The following is a 17459-nucleotide window of genomic DNA, read 5'->3' on the forward strand; positions in this document are numbered from 1 at the left end:
CATCTGACAACAAACAAATACCTTTTAGATCCTCAATTATTTTGCAACAAATCTGATCTCTTAGTTTGCTTTCAGTCGATGCACGATACCGCATCAGATTTTTAAGGAATTTATCCTTAAGTAAAGCGATTTTTAATTTTTTGAGCGAAAACCATGCGTCGGACAAAGAAAACCCAGCAAATCAAATGTGCTCAAAAATGTATGGAGATTTTGAAAATAATTTTTAATTCAAGATAAAGCAGTGGCGTAGTATTTTTTTCGCCAAAAATATACATTTCAAAACTCGTACGTACGCCACTGGCAGAGAAAATTAAGAAAATTGTACATCAGAAAATGCGCCTTGAGGCATGGAACATATGTACCAAATATGCCAAAGATGTCTACAAAATTATCTCAGTTATTATTAAAAAACTGATTATTTTTGAAAACTTTGCCACCCTGTATCTCAAAAGTTGAGGCGTTTAGGACATACGTCCATAGGACGTTTCTTCCTTAAAATGGGTCTAAGAATTACCTCCTTAAATATTAGCATGTGATTAAGGAACACCCTGTATATTAGATCAATAATTTATTCATTTTTGTTATACAATAACGCATTAATGTATAAGCAATTATCAAGTTTTGATATGCACTAGCAAACAATAATAACAAAATTACTCAACCCAAGCAGATTCTTTTGCTAATTGCATTTCTAAAGAACATTTTATTGTTCTTTTAATAAATTTCTCTTCTGAAGATTGATCATTAGCTTCAGTCGTTAAAACTTCATCTTCTCTCATGGAGGCCTCATTGAGATCTGTACTTTCCACACAATCTTCGAACAGTATCTCGTGGCATTTTTCAGATCCATTATCACTCCCCAATTGATATGTATAATGTTCATCCAACTCTTCTTCATTTGTTGAGTGACATTCTTTATATTTTCTAAAATCATCACTATCCAAACCTTCACTGTTGGGAATGTCACTAGTATTTGAATATTCTTCATCACTGTCTGTAAGTGGAACTGTTTCAGTTTTCACCAAGGTGAATTTGCCGTAATTTTCAAATATTGAAGCAATATCTTCAGTTACCGTTTGTTCCATAATTTCCTCTGCGTCTTCAGTATCTTCTTCTGAAATCATTCCCATATCTGCATAATGTTTTCTAAATTCACTGTCTTCTATTTGATCTAGTCCTCTCAATTCTTTTTTAGGTGGAATACTCGTGGAAAAAGTTTTCCTACCAAATATATGTTCATTCATTTTTATGAGTTTATCAACAACTTTCAATTCTTTTTCTATAGCTTCATTGTAGTCCTTCACAATTTCTTCTCTTGCTTGTCTAGAGCGCTCATTAAATTCGGCAAGGGACTTGGTAAAATCCGATATTTGTTCCCTCACTTCTGAAATTTTATTGCACGCAATCAAAGCATTTTCTGTTACCTGTTCTTCTTCTTTTATTTCATTGTTTATGATTTCATTTTGATATCTTTGAAAGACAGGATAATTCTGGGATACTTTCAACACCTTATGTATTTGTGGAGGCTTGATATCTCCATCTTTCACCTCTCTACCAGTTTCTGTGTAGATGCTTTTATAATTCGTGTAAATAATACTCTCTGAAGTATTTTTCGGATATTTGATAACATCATTTTCTTCTGCAATATCTCCTGGCGGAGTCAGTTCAAATTCCAATTTGACCTTTTTTTGACTTTTCGTTAGTAGTTCTATTATCTCATCTTTTTTTTCATTAACAACTTCTCTCTGTATCGGTTTCAAAATTTGTATATTTTGCTGTGGTATTTTTATATCCCATTCCAACATCTCTCTATACTCTCGGTCTTCGTCATTATTTTCTTTCGGTTTTGATGTGAGTATTTTTTTCAATTCTTCTTTAGTTTTCACATTTGCTGTTAAGTTGCACTCCTGTGGACCATCTCCTTGTTCGTGTATGTTTTTAATTTTTGTAGGCGGAAGCTTGTCCATTTGTCTGTAAATCTGATCCCCAAATCTTTCGAAAGATCCATCCCTCTCATCACCTTCATCACTACTGCAAACATCTGACTCTTTTACCTCAACGTTTTCTATCAAAATATCTTGAATTGTTGTGTACTTAGTAATTTTTTTAACTTCTTTGCCCATGATTTCACGAATATTTTCTCTTGTTGAATTATTCACATTCAGGTCCGAATTTGTCTCAATAACATTTTTGTTTGTCTTCTGTTTTTCCTCTTCTTGTAAATGTATTTTTCCCATCTCACGTCTTTCCAAAAATTCTTCAAATGTCATGGTCGAATCTGACATATCTTCATTTTTGACAATATCAGTTGCTTTTTGTTTCAAAAGACGTTTGTTTTCGGAAAAATAATCATCTGATATCAGCTCTCCTTGTATTTTTTCCTTATCATACTGAATTTTCTGTTCTTCACTGTTGATTTTATTTGCATTTCTCACATATGCTTCCTGGTGTTCAGTTGTGTTAGTTATTTGTTCTAGTACTTTTGGAAAATTGGCTTCAGGTTTTTCTTCCTCTTCATTCAACACTTTCATTTCTTTCGTCAAACATACATTCTTGGAATGCCTTTCAAGTTTTATAGTGTTTTCATCATTTTCAACCTGTTCATTACTGTTTGAATTTTTTTCTTCATTACTTGTCTGTTCTTTGATTCCACTTGTACTTGGTGCATTTTCATCAGTTATTTCTTCAACTGACAATCGTCGAGTTGATTCTTTTCTAGTGAAATCAAAAATTCTTTCTCTATATTCTGAATATTCTCTCGGGTCGATCTGCCTGTCTTCCATAAACTCATCGTCTGTATCACTATTTGAAGAAGATTGCATTTCTTCTCTCTGACAGTATCTGGCGTAATTATAATTGGGAACATCATTATCACTCGTTTCTGAAAAGCTATCATCCACTTCTGGAAATTGAGGTAAATTATCGTCTTCAAAATGTTGAACGTTTTGCAGATTATTTTCGAAGTCACTTTCCGAATCTCCCACCGAGGTTCCATGGCCGCTGTCGGATTGTCTGCGACGTTCCTCAAGATGTCTGTCCCTTATAGCTATCAGTGCGTTAACACTATCCATTATCTTCTGGCGTTCTCTGTTAATCCACCGCTGCCGCTCTGCATTTTCTTCTGTCATGCCACCTCTCTCCCAAGCTTCGGCGCAAGCTCGGTCTCTAGGAAAAACAGGGCGATCATCCAGATACTGAAGATTTTTACACGAAAGGATCATAGTTTTTCTATATGCAGGGATTTTTCTTATAACTGGATTTCCCATTAGGTTCAGAACTCTCAGTCCAGGCATTCTACTTAAAACTTCCACTATAAGTTGATCTTCAATATGGTTGTTAGACAAATCTAACACTGACAATTCTAGAAGCTGAGCTAGATGTTCGAAGTCTTCGAATTTTTCCACATAGTTGTTCGACATATTGAGAGTGTGAAGAGGTTTTATGCAATCCAAATTTTCAATTTTTTTCACTTGATTGTAGGATATGTTCAATGTATCGAGTATCGGACAGTTTTCCAAGTTCTCAATTTTCTTTATCAAATTATAGTGCAGAAATAAACTACGCAATTCCTTTTGATTATCCAAACCGCTGATTCTCCGTATGCCATTATTTTCTAGCCACAAACATTTCAAACCTGTATATTCTTCCAGATTTTCTATATAAGAGAATCCTTTGAAATGAAGATATAACACATCATTTAGGTGTGGTGTTTGGTACAACTTGTGCTCTTTGCAATGCTTCTTCAAGAATTCTTTGGTCATCCTTGGATCTTTGCATAATTCGTCCAAGACGGTATTTTTAGAAAGCTCTCGTTTTTTCGAAGAATTCTCTTCAAGTCTATCGCAATCGGCAATCATAATTGACATTTTGTCACTATTTATCTATTATCTGTTTATTTACGTTTTTATATTTACTGTGACATGTGATATGCCATCCCTAATAACTTGAATGGTTGAAGGGACAATAAACAATTTGAATAACAAAAAAGTCCTCCCCAGCCTGCTAGCAAAATGGTGGCAATAATTGTTCTGCAGCAGTAGCTGTATTGGAAACTGGGTAGGGTATATTTTCAAACTCACTATCGCTGCTGCTTTCCACAGTCTATTGCGATAATTGCGAACAAAAACCATACAAACTTTCAAAATTCGAAATGTCAACCGATTTCACGTCAAACAGCTGTCAGTCGTTATTTCGCTGCTGTGGTAATGATCAACCACATTTATCAATACCACACTTACCAAGATTTCCATATTTACAATTTTAATAACGATGTGCTTTTCCCTACTCCAAGAAGTTGGTACTTCTCGAACGGTTGCCGAAAAAATATTTTGTCAAAAACTCTTGACCTGCGGCACTTTTGAGAAAAAAAATAAAGAGATCCTATGAGTTACAACCTGCCATTCACAGATGTGCTAAGTATAATATAGAGTGACGCTGCTTGACAATGTCAATTTTGACACTGAAGCAAAAAATCATAGTAAATAATTATACCTAGTAGTGGGTCTGAAGCATTAAAGTATCTACCAGATTTCTGAAAACATACCCCTAGTTTATAAAAACGCAAGGTAACGAGGTAAGGTAAGGTAAGAAATTTGAAGCTATGAGAAAACACACTTGCGTTCTAAATAAAAAGTAAGGTAAGGTAACGTCGGTAAGGTAGGGTAACGTCGGTAAGGTAAGGTAACGTCGGTAAGGCAAAGTAACGCAAGGTAACAAGTCGGCTATTTTCAACTTTCTGCGTTGCGTTCTTACCTCCGACCAATCAGAAAGCGCCATACTACGAACTTTGACGGATATATCCGAATGGTGTGAAGGTAATGTCACTATACTAAAACCAATAATGATTGAGAGTAGAAGCACAGCTTACTAAGTAAGCTGTGGTAGAAGTAAGCCCAGTTGACAGCAAATCGGGGGCGTGCTTATTAATTTTTGAGAGGGTTAAGAATGAAAGAAAAATTCTTAGTACAATTAAGTAGTTGAAATATTCATACACATGTTTTATTTATTTCATTAAAACTTTGCAATATCGTAATTTACCTAATCGTTGTAGTCATTAGGTGGGCCTTATGAAAACGGAGTAATAATCGTGGTAATTATTGTAGGTACCAAATAAATTAACAATATTAATAAAAAACACAATATATATATATATATATATATATATATATATATATATATATATATATATATAACTTTTTCACTATTGGGTTGCAGCAATTGATAAGTGAACTCTTTATAACTATTCTTAAGCTTTCGAGTAACTTAAACTCATCATCAGGGGTACTAGAAAATACAAATTACAAATTTTTGATAATAGAATATAATATAAATGTAAATGTACAAATTTTCGTCTAATCTTCAACCTCAGATTCGTCACTGTTGCTACCGCTATCATCAAAGTGAATTATGATTGGTTCAATATTGTGTTCAATACGGTTGTCTACGTCCCACATTTTTTGCTCCTCTTTTAAAACATGCTGCATGCATTTCTTCCAGTCTTCTGCAGAAACAGTTCGAATAGCTTCTTGTAGGTGATGTTGCACGTCCACTAATTTAAATGTTCTGTTTTCTCGTGCCACATATACTTTTTCGTGAACGTCAAAAAATGGATAACTTACCTTACCTCTCTGCATTACATTACCTTACCTCACCTTGCATTATTATAAACTAGGGGATAGTTAAAAATACTACCGAATTGTCATTTCTCAAATAATATATCATAATAGAATTCATTTCCGCTGGGAAACTAGAGACGGAAGAAAAAATGGCTTACATGATCGATCCTCAAGTAAAAAATTCAAAGAACACTAGTAAAACTTACTGTTAACAAGGTTTGGAATTGGCCATGTCCCAAATGTTGTTCAACTAGTATGAATAAAACATGTCAGATGAAGGTACAGCCTTAAAATAACATTAAGGCTGATTATATGAAGCAAAGTTCATTACTTTTGAAATTAACATTTATCATTGTTATGAATTAGTTCATTTGAAATAATTTAATTTAAACCCAGTAAACCACGCGCTTTATTATAAAGCCATATATTTTCACCTGAAATGATTTATTTTATAAATATATAATATCCCTCCGATTATCAACTAAACCAACCGCCACTGTTTTATGGTCCAACTTACTTCCCGTAAACAAAGTTATGCTGCCTTCAATGTAAGGATGGAAAAGGCCTCCCTATTGTCTTTTGTTACTCTGAGCCTTGAACAAGGAGATTGAAATATGACATATGAAGTATGGCATAGAATAAGGATTTATGTTTGTGTCAAAGAAAATCATGGAACAAAGAATTTTACCAACACTGGTGAAACTGTGGTACATCTACCGTTGGACTATATTTACAAATGAGAAAATACTACTACCAACTGCAAATGTAGTAATGTTATAACGCAGAATGCATTCGTCAATGGTATTCAACGCTAATGCAGTCGCAGGCAATGATCTATTGAAATATTTGGTTTCAGTTATCGACAGTTTACTTCCTTATTTCAACTGTAGACGTTCATGGTTTATTTTGATTTTAGTAAAAGTTTAGGTATATAAAACAGATTAAATACGCCACGTTCACATTTATTTTTCGATGAAGAAACTGATGAATATTTTCACACATAATAACTATATGTTCTAACATTTGACGGTAGAAAGCATATCAAGGTATTGGCGTGGAAAAAAAATCTCAGTATAATCGATACCAGGTTCTACTGCCAAAACGCTGTTCAAATCAGTAGAGTATTCGGTTGGTTGAATTTGACGATCAGATCCACACAATTTTCCATTATTTTTCCAGATTACAGAAGGTGAAAATACATATCAAGGTTGATGAAAAACTGATTTCTCCAAAAAATGACTTTTGTTCAATAACTGAAATTTTCTTTATGTACAATTCATTTTGTCTATTGTATCAATGGGAAGATTAGTCTAACATGTTATCCTACGACTTTGTAGGCATGTGTGACAGGTAAAACAACTAACCCAGCTAATGCCGCGCAGAAAGCTGAAGTAAAACCATCAGGCATCCGTGGAACGTCTTCCAATTGGAAGACTTGGAAGACTTGGAAGACACCTCTCCGGAACATGTTTATGATTCTGACTCCCAACGCGGAGTATGTGTTTGTGGAGTTGTTTCCGGACTTTTTCTTCAGGTGGCGCAGTGGTACTCCCTACTGAATCAACTGCAGATAGACCTTACGCCTAGTTGGAATTGATTTTGTTTGTTCGGGATATTCAGTCGATTCATTCCCTCTGAAGTGACCCTCCCGGTACTGACGAGGAGCTAGTACTCCGAAACCGGTCTAACGGTGGTCGTCCCAACCAAATGAAATTGTAGCTTTTCATATATAGGAAGTTGCTTTTTACGAATCGTCCATATGGAAGTCGTTGTACATGTGTCTGATAGTTTTTCTTCAGCTTTCTGCGTGGCATTAGCTGTATTAGTTGTTGTTCTCCGTCAGGTATCTGTCACATGTGCTTATAAAGTCGCAGATCCACATAAGAGGCAAGGGAGAGGTGGTTTCGCCTATACTCAAGCACGTCTTCGGAACATGTAACTGTCCACAAGTAAGCGATATTTGAAAAAAACTATTATCGGATATCTTCATTAACGCAATAGAACCTAACCTAAAACAATTATTTTTGAAATATTTGTCTGTCTATATTTCTCTAAAGTCCATGAAGCAACATTTTTGATTTATCCTGCGAATTGCTTCCAATAAAATACCTACGAACAAAAGACTGTGACACAAATCTGTCCGACCTTATGAAATATCTAATGATAAGTAAAAAGCAACGGCTCCCGTGCCATTTGCATCACGAAGTTTGAGAACATCTACTTTCCAAATCATTATGTATGTATATCCCCAAGGATAGTTTACTAAAAGTCTAATCAAGACAGTAATCAGACTCCACCAGCGGAGGTAATGCATGCGACAACTTTAGTCAACTCGCGCTAAATATTCAGGAGGCCCAAATAAAAAAGTGTCCACAGGGAAATGAAATATCATTTCGCTTACTTGAAGAAACGGCTTCATCAACGCGCGGTCAAACTTTTCCGAAACAAGTTCCTCATTAAAAATTATGTTTCTTTGAATGTAGGTGATTTTGATATTGAGGTGAAACAGAAATTTTGAATATTTTCAACGTTTTATCTCGTTGAGAATGGAGTGATTGTAATAACAAATGACAAGTCACTTATTGACATAATTTTGTAAACTAGGTAGAACTAGGTTATATAAAAGGTGATGAAATTTGTGAAAATGATGAGATACTTGAGAGAAACTATAAGTTTTAAAACTCTTTAGCCCGCTGCTTATTCATCAATGGATAAATCGAATCATATGTGAATGAGAAATTAATAACGTATTCAAGCAACTTCTTCACTCTGAGATTTTCACTATACCTACAGTTTACAAAAATATTGATGTACCGAAGGATAGCGGTGTCTTTAGCAAAAAACGTGAATTTACCACTAATGTGAAGATGGGCTGTCATTGGGACAGGTCCCAAAACTGACCCTTGAGAGACACCACAGCCAATCAATCGTTCCTCTGATGGAATTTCATTTACTACTGAATAGTACACGAATGGCTCAATCTACAGCAACTCAAATAACGGTTATAATTCAAGATAAAAATAAAATCTGAATTAGGCAATGGAGTAGGAACTCAACATGGAAGTGTGGAAATCTTTTACTGTTCTTCCATGTGATATTAAAACCTTTTTGCAATTTTTTTGCAGACGGTATGAGTGAATTAAAACTGAATGTAGCGAAAATTCTGGCCAACATCTTCACTGCCAAGGTTAAATATGATGATCTTCACATTGACAACATTATATTGAATATCAACAATGAAACAATTTCTGTTGGATAAAATGTTTAGTATTTGGGTTTATGTTAGACAACTTTCTGAATTCTCCGAACTAATGAACTCACCATGATCGAAGTCAATGTTGATGACTTTCACGTGGATTCCAGTTTCGAAACACATTCATAATCTTCATCTATGACATACTGGTTCACTTGGTCCCAGAATATTTCCGAACATCCATTTTTTCCAATGAAAAAACAAAGATGTAAACAATTATTAACACTCGCAGCACTATTTAACATTAATAGCAATATAAACGTATTTTTCAAAGGCTTTTACGAATACAATATCATAAGAATACTTTTACGTTCACCTTTACGTTCGCCTTAACCTTAACCCTGAACCCAATACTAACCATAGCCCGAATCCTAACTGTAACCTCAACCCCAATTCCAACTATAGTTCTCACCTGAACTGAAACTCTTACATTTTTCCTTGACTTTGCCTCAACCCACATCCAAACCCTAACAATAACCCCAACTCAACCTCAACTCTAATCCTAACCCCCCTCAACTCTAACCCCAACCCCACCCTTACCCTAAACCTAACTCCAACCCTAACCCCTATCCAAACCCTAACCCAAACCCTGACCTTAAACCCAACCCAAACTCCAACCCTAACTCCAACCGAAAACCTTACATCAACCCTAATACTGATCCTAATCCTGAACCCTTACCCTAAGACCAATCCTAACCCTTATTCCAAGCCTAACCCAAACCAAAACCCTAACCCTAATCATAATCCTATCACTCACCCTAATCCTGACATTTCACTTTTCCCCTTGCCTTTGTCTTTGCCTCCACCTCTAACTCCGCATTTGCATAAAATATAACAAGAAATATTCATGTAGTTTTTAGAGTTTTGAGGAAATTATCATTATATGATAATGAATGAAAAATGTCTATCTCAAAATACGATTGCTAGACTCCTCGCTAATCTATTGCTGAATCGTTGCCATGTTCTCAACAGTACGTGTTGAATTTGTAGTTTGAAATGTCTTTTTATCTAATTATTTTCTTTTGCTGTTATATACCTGACTTTTTAGGGTTCAGATAAATCTGCATGCAGTTATTTCTTTGGATGTAGTATCTAAATAATGAGCTTATTTTCCATCATCGATCGAGCACATTGTACAATTAATAATGACAACATAGGCAATTAATTTTCAATTCAAAATGTTGGCCGAGCTGATCAGTTCGTTTTGCATACTTGCATTTCCATAATTTGTTTTTTGGATTTAAATCAACATCAATCAGTTACAACGCGTTGTTTTTAATGACAGAATGCACGCAATTGTACAGTTTTGAAGTGCATAAAAAACTAGCCGCTCATGACGTACACAATAATTATTATTATCACGATGTAATTCGACCGCATACACTACTGATGAAGGGGGTTGATATCTTTTTGCGAAACGTCTTAATGAGTTGGCGTGAATTGATGTTGAGTGGTAAAATAGTACTCACCTTCATTATAGCGAAGAACCTTTTTCACATAAAAACTATTTTCTAAAAATGCTAATCCAACAAAAGATTCTGAGGTAATACCATTAATCATATGATAAAATTTAATGAAGTAAAATGTATCATACTTTCAGCAAAAGTATTACCTCCAGATAATACTTTCTGTGGAGAATACTTGAAATAAAAAAACTGTGTCATCGAATTCAATATTTTCGTCTCTCTTTTATTTATAGTCCCTTTTTAAATGCTTTCTATAAAGTCTTGGAAGAGTAGAAGGATTGTAGTTCTTTCTTTTTAATACTTTCACCCATTTTTTTCCTCATCATTTTATCCGTTGGGAACCTACACTCATTATATGAAATAACTCATCTATAAACCAATGCGCTTTCTGTTTTCTTGTGCTTTTCCGCACAAGAATGCACCATATGAATATACACACAACGGAAAAGTCTAGGGATATTTTTAAAAATGGCAATAATTTTTTTTAGGGAAAAAAAAGTTGACGGGTACCCCGAAAAAAAATCATAATACAAAAAAAAATGGAATCAGTACAAAGTATGGTCTCCACGGCCCTACATCTATCGTGCGTCGACAAAATGAGATTGTCAATGTCTTGTTGAGGTACATTTGCCCATTCAGCGATTAAAAGCTCTCTCAATTGAAACGTTGTGTGAATGTTCCCCATATGCGGAGTAATTCTTCGTTGAAGCATGTCCCACACATGCTCGATGGGATTCAGGTCCGGTGATTGTGCTGGCCATGGCAATACATCAACTCCTTCGTTGGTGAGCCAGTCAGTCACTAGACGCGCGACATGTGGACGATCATTATCGTGCATTAGGTGGAAGTTTTCACCAACAGCACCAGCAAACGGACGGACGATAGGTAGAAGAATGGTGTCGAGGTACTGTCGAGCTGTGAGGAAGCGATTTGGAAAAACAAGTTCGGTTCTGCCGCCGATCATGATTCCGCCCCATACCATTACTGAGCCACCTCTGTATGTGTGGACTTCCTGGACGTGTCTCAAACGTTCATTATTTCCAGGTCGTCTCCACAGTCTTACTCGACGAGAATCTGGATGAAATCCAAATCTGGATTCGTCTGTAAACAAAACTGCGACCCAATCATTTGCATCTCAGTTTTGATGTTCTTGACACCACTCTAATCTTCTACCGCGATTGCCTCTCGACAAAGGTGGACATCTAAGTGGCCTTCTGTTGTGGAGATCTGCTTCATGCAGTCGATTTCTGACAGTATCACGACCAATGGTTACCTGGTGCGTCTGCTGCAACACGTTAAATAACTCAGGTGCTGTGATGGACGGTTGTCTTCTTGCGGTTAAGACCAAAAATCGGTCTTGAACTGCAGTTGTAGCGCGTCCTCGCCCTGGATGTTGTTCGGCTGGACTGCCAGTTTCACGGAAACGCCGCCACAATCGACTGATAACACATTGGGAGACCCCCAAACGAAGAGCTATATCATTTTGTCGCATGCCACCTTGAAGAAGCCCTACAGCTCTATTCATCTCAGCCAATGGTAAGTGATGGCGTTCCATGTTAAAGCACAATATTTCCAATTTAATTGCTGAGCAAAAACTGCATAGAATGTACAAACTCGACAGTTTCAGATTATTCATTTCAGCCGAAAACCTACAGTTTGTAAAAAACTTGATAAAAGATTAGTTACGGTTTTTGCAGGCTTTGTTCAACCCATAAAAATCTACAGGGTGGTCGAGTGTACCAATTTAATCGAAATTAAACGACCTCATGCATTTATTTTTATGATAATTAGTATGTTATGAAAATATCCCTAGACTTTTCCGATGTGTGTACAAATATATCTCTGAAACACTTTTAAAACACACACAAACTAAACTTGATGAAAAAACGAATTGTTCCTACGCGAGCTGTCAGCTAAGAAAAAGTTTAAACACAATGTTGCAAAAATGAGCAGAATGGATCCGATATGACATACATTTTCGATACCGAATAAACCAATAAATTGTGATATGGGTACCCCATTTTCCTGAGAAAATGAACGATCAATTAAAATTTTCTGTTTTCATTCATTCATTTTTTTAAAATAAAGTCAGCAAACAAATAAATATACAATAATAAGATCGCTCGAATCCACGAATTGAGCATAAAAATGGACAATGATATTTGCCTTGATAACTGATATAGTACAAGTTATATCTAAATATGACTCTAAATAGAATTAAATGAGCTGTATTTTCAAATGGTTTTTGAATGATCATGAACCCTAATAAAATAAATCAATTATGCATTCATGCCACCCACCAAAAATAAGAAATTCAACGTTACTGGTACCTATATTAGCCTTATTGTCATCCACTCAGCCTGCGCCCTCTGTAGTGAATGCGACAATGTGCTCTTTCTAATGTTCACGGTTTCCACAAAACTTCGTATTTTTGTTAAAATAATTTGAAAATGAATCTTGAGCCTAGTTTTGTTAAAGCTGACTCCCGACAATTTACCAAGAGTCGATTTTGAAATGATCGATTAATTTTACTTGAAAAATTTGCAATACTTTGGTACCGAAATGAAGAATGAAAAATTGAAACGGTAGGTGGTATATTTAGTAGGTCCCTTTTATTTATATGACATTCATTTCAGACTTTGTCTTTCATCGAAAGATGGAAAGTTTTGATTGAATTTTTATTTCATCTCTGGCAAGGAGGGGTATAGTGACTGAAAAGAGAAGCAAAAATATGAAGAGTGAAATGTAGAATTACTCCAGAACATATAAATCCCAAATTAACCTGAAAAAATATTTTTCGGAATGTAAACTAATGACACGGAATATGCAGCAAAATAGGCACCCGCTGAGATCTACCTTTTACAAAAGAACGTTCTTCAATTAGATTATTGTAACAGTTGTATTCACACCGAGTCGACAACAATAACAACAAAAATGGCGTCTGTCAAATTGGATCATCAGATCTGTGATTGGATATTAAAAACCAATACACTTGGCAACTCCGCCCTAGACACGATCAATTTTATTGGTCAACAGACACGCGGCCAATTTAAATTATTGCTTTCCGAATTATTCTTTTTCTGCAAATATAAAGAGATTTTGGGACCGATTAGGCTTGATAAGTATAATATATCCATTTTCCAGTATCATTTTCCATAGCATGAAACAAGCCCATTGTTGTAGATTCCAAAAATAATATTATATACAGGGTGTTACATTTGGAAAATGAAAGTTGCCGCTACTTTCTTATGGAAGGGGCAACGCCGCGTTATCGAAAATATGCTCTTCTTTGAATTTGCAAAGTGATCCGGTGTGTGGTTCACCAACCAGTACCTAACGTCTAATGTGCCATCCCCCGTGGATCAGCCTGTATTGTTGGATTGGTAAAAAAATTTCTGTCTTCGTTCTGAAAGGTTCTAGACTTTGAATAACATTAAAAAAAACAAAAACATCCAGTATCGAAGCTCCACAGATTCCTTGTCGCAACTGAGTTTTTTTGTCACTTTCAAATATCGTTATGATATTTTTTTTTGGTTTTGTCTCCCCAACAGGTCCATAATCCATCAATTACTCATCCAATCTAGTAAATTTCAAAACCGTTTTTGTGACTCCACCATAAACAAGTCGAATCTCAGCGACACGGCCCGAACGAGCACCTTCACCGAGTTTCAAACAATTCAAGAGCTGCAGCCGTGCGCTGTTTGCCGCTTATCACAACGCCAACTTCATGATTTTAGTAACGCGTCGGCATCCGTAGTCAAAGGGTAGCTTCACCCGATTTCTCCCTATAAACACGCGTGCGACTTCAGATAAACTTTTTAAAAGTTCCAGCTCGACTTTTGCACCTTATTTTTATAAGATTTGGGGACTTTTCCACGTCGTTTGTGCCGCGGTTGGGACAGGAGTTGAGGAACTTTTCTTCTAGAGTTTTTGAAATGTTTTAGGCGATTGAGTACCGTGTTTTTTTGTGAAATGTGTGGTGTCTGTTTTCTGTGAACGATTTCCGTGGACATAGAAAGATGATGGGGAGTTTCAAAATCGTTTTTGGATTAGTTTTTTGCTTCTTTGTCAAAGGTGAGCGATGTCAGTGACTTGATCTGTTTGTTGATCGGCTCGTTTGTGACATTCCGACTTGATGCCTCCGCAATTTTGAAGAGTTCTATTATCTATAAACGAAAAAAGGACATTTTGAGAAAACAATAGCCGCGTTTTCTCAAGGCCACTTCCTATAGGAGTAACCTTACCAACATTATTATTACCAATTTTTATACACAGCATTTATGAAAGAAAATTATTGAACGTATTTAAACTTGAAACAACAGCTGAAAATCGTGAATAGATATTTTGGTATGAAAAATAAAACGAATAGAAAAAAATAACTTTTTTCGATGGAGAAAACTGAAAAATTAGAAATGTGTTTTACCACTTTCTTTTGTGACTATGATTTTATTGTATTAGTTATAAAATGTCCATATAGGACGAAATTGCATTAACGATAGTTACAAATAAAAGTGATAAAAAGCATAGAAAGTTTCATTTCTCATTTTTCATGAGTATTCATGTAGTAATGGCTACATCAATTAATTTATTGGAGAAAACTGAATATTTTAACAGGGGCGTATCGAAAATATTCCTCATTTCTGCTGAATAATGTTTCGTGATTAATTAAATCATGTTATTCCGGACCTGAAACCAATGGCAAATAATTAGGTAAAATGATTTTGATGGAAATAACTATTCTGATAGCATATAATAGAATAGAAATATAATTTATGGATGGAAGTGTTCTTTGAAAAATTGGAAGTACAATTTTTTTTGATAGAAAATCATACCCTAACTTTTGACCCATAGTGGACAGCAGCTACCTCCCCAACGTGCCATAATTTGTTTTATTGTAAAATATGACTGTAGTGTATAATTTTGCCAAACAATATCGATTTGCACAAAAGTTTATATTTAGGTTCTTCTTACCCTCTTTTCCAAACTTGACCACATATTGGGGGTTACTTCCACCAAGGAATAGATATATTGAAACTAATTAATAAAGTTTATTGTGCAACGATAAAAATAAAAAAATAAAAACAACAATTGATTCATTGATTCCAGTGGCGCATTTGCTTTTTCAGCTGCAGGAAAACCCGGAAAAACCTGCAGCAACACATCATCTGAAGATCTTGATCTAACAATGTCCTCTCTCTTATAAAACAAAATGTAGGGTGTCTCCAGAGGCTCCAATAAATTTAATGCATCGCCAGAACACTTCGTGACACGACTATCGTCAAACTTAAACCAGTCCGTTTCGTCTTTGACCAAGGCGTAATAATGACCAAATTCAGACCCAGAACCACAGTGAACAATGACTGCATGAATATTATAATAGAAGTCTGCTAGGTTGAAATTTTCATCTATTTCGAACCTTCTAAGGAGTTTCTTGCTTGTTTGAAAATCATCAGTGTTATTATTAGATTGACTGGTGCCTCAGCTATACTTGTTTCCTTATAACAGTCCTTTAGTTTGGCGCATGTTTGACAATACAGTCGATCATCACCTGTTAAAAATTCCATTTTCAGATGATTTAACAATAAGCTTTGCACGGACTGGTTATTAGTCATATTAGGAAAAGCTAGTACTTCGGTACTTCTTGAACATTTACCACAAAGTAAACAAGTGAGAATTTTTCCAGCAAAAGTTTTACAAACACAAGACGAGATGGGTTGTACGGAATCATTCAGTCCAGAGCGGTCAGGAGTATTGATTTTGCTATTGTTTTGCTCACGAAGAGTATTCAACAAGAACCCCAAGAATTCGGAACAATCCTCTTGTTGTCCTAACGAGTTTCTAGTGGACTTTAAAGACTCCAGGAAATCGGTTGGAGGGAAAGATGATACCTTCTTATGAAACTGCAGCTGCATGAACAGGTGTTTGAGTTTGATGAATAAGTAGGAAACATTCCTGTTCTCGTTCATCATTAAAACTTCGTTCTTGAAATTCTTCGTCATGAACAACACTTTTAAAATGCTATTCATGTAGCAAGTGTTTCCTAAATTATCCAATCCAATTTTCTTCTCTAGATTTTCAGGACAACTATCTACTGAATCGTAAGGAAGAACATGTTTCACAGAATCTCCATAAGAACCATTTCTCAAGCTGCGATCGATCCTTCCAAGTGAAGAAGGGTTTCGTTGCTTCATGAAGCTCTTCCACTGAAAGGGAACCAGTTCTACGAGGACTATTGTATTTTATTGTATTTTCATTATCAAGGGTTTTACACAAACAACGACACGTGTTTTGCTATAAAATAGCTTCCTCAAGCGTAAACTAAAAGTTTTTTACGCGGTTTTTGTAAAACCCTTTATAGTGAAAATCATACAATAAACTGTATTAATTACTTTTAATATGGATTTTCATCAAGTACCGGCCAGGTCTATTCAATTATGATTCCAAGCAGCACTATATCTTTCCTACTTGTTTATACGGAAACTTGTATCTGTATTGTACATGAGCATTATATATTACATAATATATTTTCTTTTTTGAAATATCTATGTTATGTTTTTTGTTATCTATATATATCTTCTTGGGATATCTATGTATATATTATTATCTATTCTATAAACTATAATTCTCTAAACTACTCAAGGAATTAAAATATTTTCGCCCATGCACAAGGGAAGCCTTCTTTTGGGCGCTTCGTATTTAATTACCATCATTCACTGTCAGCAATAGTTATTCAAACTCTACTTGTATATTTGGTGAATAAATTGTATTGTTTTGTATTTCATCGTATTGTATTAATTTTCTTTCCATAAAGTTTTCTCCTGGAAATAAATATTTTTCGACTTATTCGCAAGTGAAAAAAACAATTTTTTAAAGAAAAAATCCACGGATTCAGACGGTTTTTCGCAACTGACTCCAAAAGTTAGTAGTTTATGAAAAAATTCATTGCTGCTGAAAATGTACCTAGCTTATAGAAAAACGAAAAGAAAAGTGGGTTTATGGTGATTACAGACCCAATATAAAAGAAGTAATAGCTTATTGAAGGTTGGTTCATATTCGTCAAATTGAAAAATTGAAAGTTTCAACGGGAAATAAGAAGAAAACAATGAAATATTCGAGGAGGAATCT

At 35.2% G+C, this 17459-nt stretch overlaps 2 protein-coding genes across 4 annotated transcripts in view; one reads left to right on the top strand and one right to left on the bottom strand.

Annotated features, from left to right (window-relative positions):
• Positions 1 to 551: 551 nt before the first annotated feature.
• Positions 552 to 4151, bottom strand: LOC111511609 (uncharacterized). The gene has a single exon (XM_023167638.2). The coding sequence runs from the start codon at positions 3864 to 3866 to the stop codon at positions 654 to 656; it is 3213 nt and encodes a 1070-aa protein (XP_023023406.2). The 5' UTR covers positions 3867 to 4151; the 3' UTR covers positions 552 to 653.
• Positions 4152 to 14024: 9873 nt separating this feature from the next.
• Positions 14025 to 17459, top strand: part of LOC111504686 (kin of IRRE-like protein 1) — an 833154-nt gene continuing 829719 nt past the window's right edge. For all 3 annotated transcript variants that reach the window (XM_074182261.1, XM_074182260.1, XM_074182262.1), the window contains exon 1: positions 14025 to 14408. In XM_074182261.1, coding sequence (XP_074038362.1) covers positions 14354 to 14408 — 55 coding nt within the window. In that variant the 5' untranslated portion in view covers positions 14025 to 14353. The remainder of the gene's footprint in view (positions 14409 to 17459) is intronic.

Source organism: Leptinotarsa decemlineata, unplaced genomic scaffold (genome assembly GCF_025532065.1).
Source record: "Leptinotarsa decemlineata unplaced genomic scaffold, Ldec_3_MD MMD2_tig00026328_RagTag_RagTag, whole genome shotgun sequence".
Lineage (NCBI taxonomy): Eukaryota > Metazoa > Arthropoda > Insecta > Coleoptera > Chrysomelidae > Leptinotarsa > Leptinotarsa decemlineata.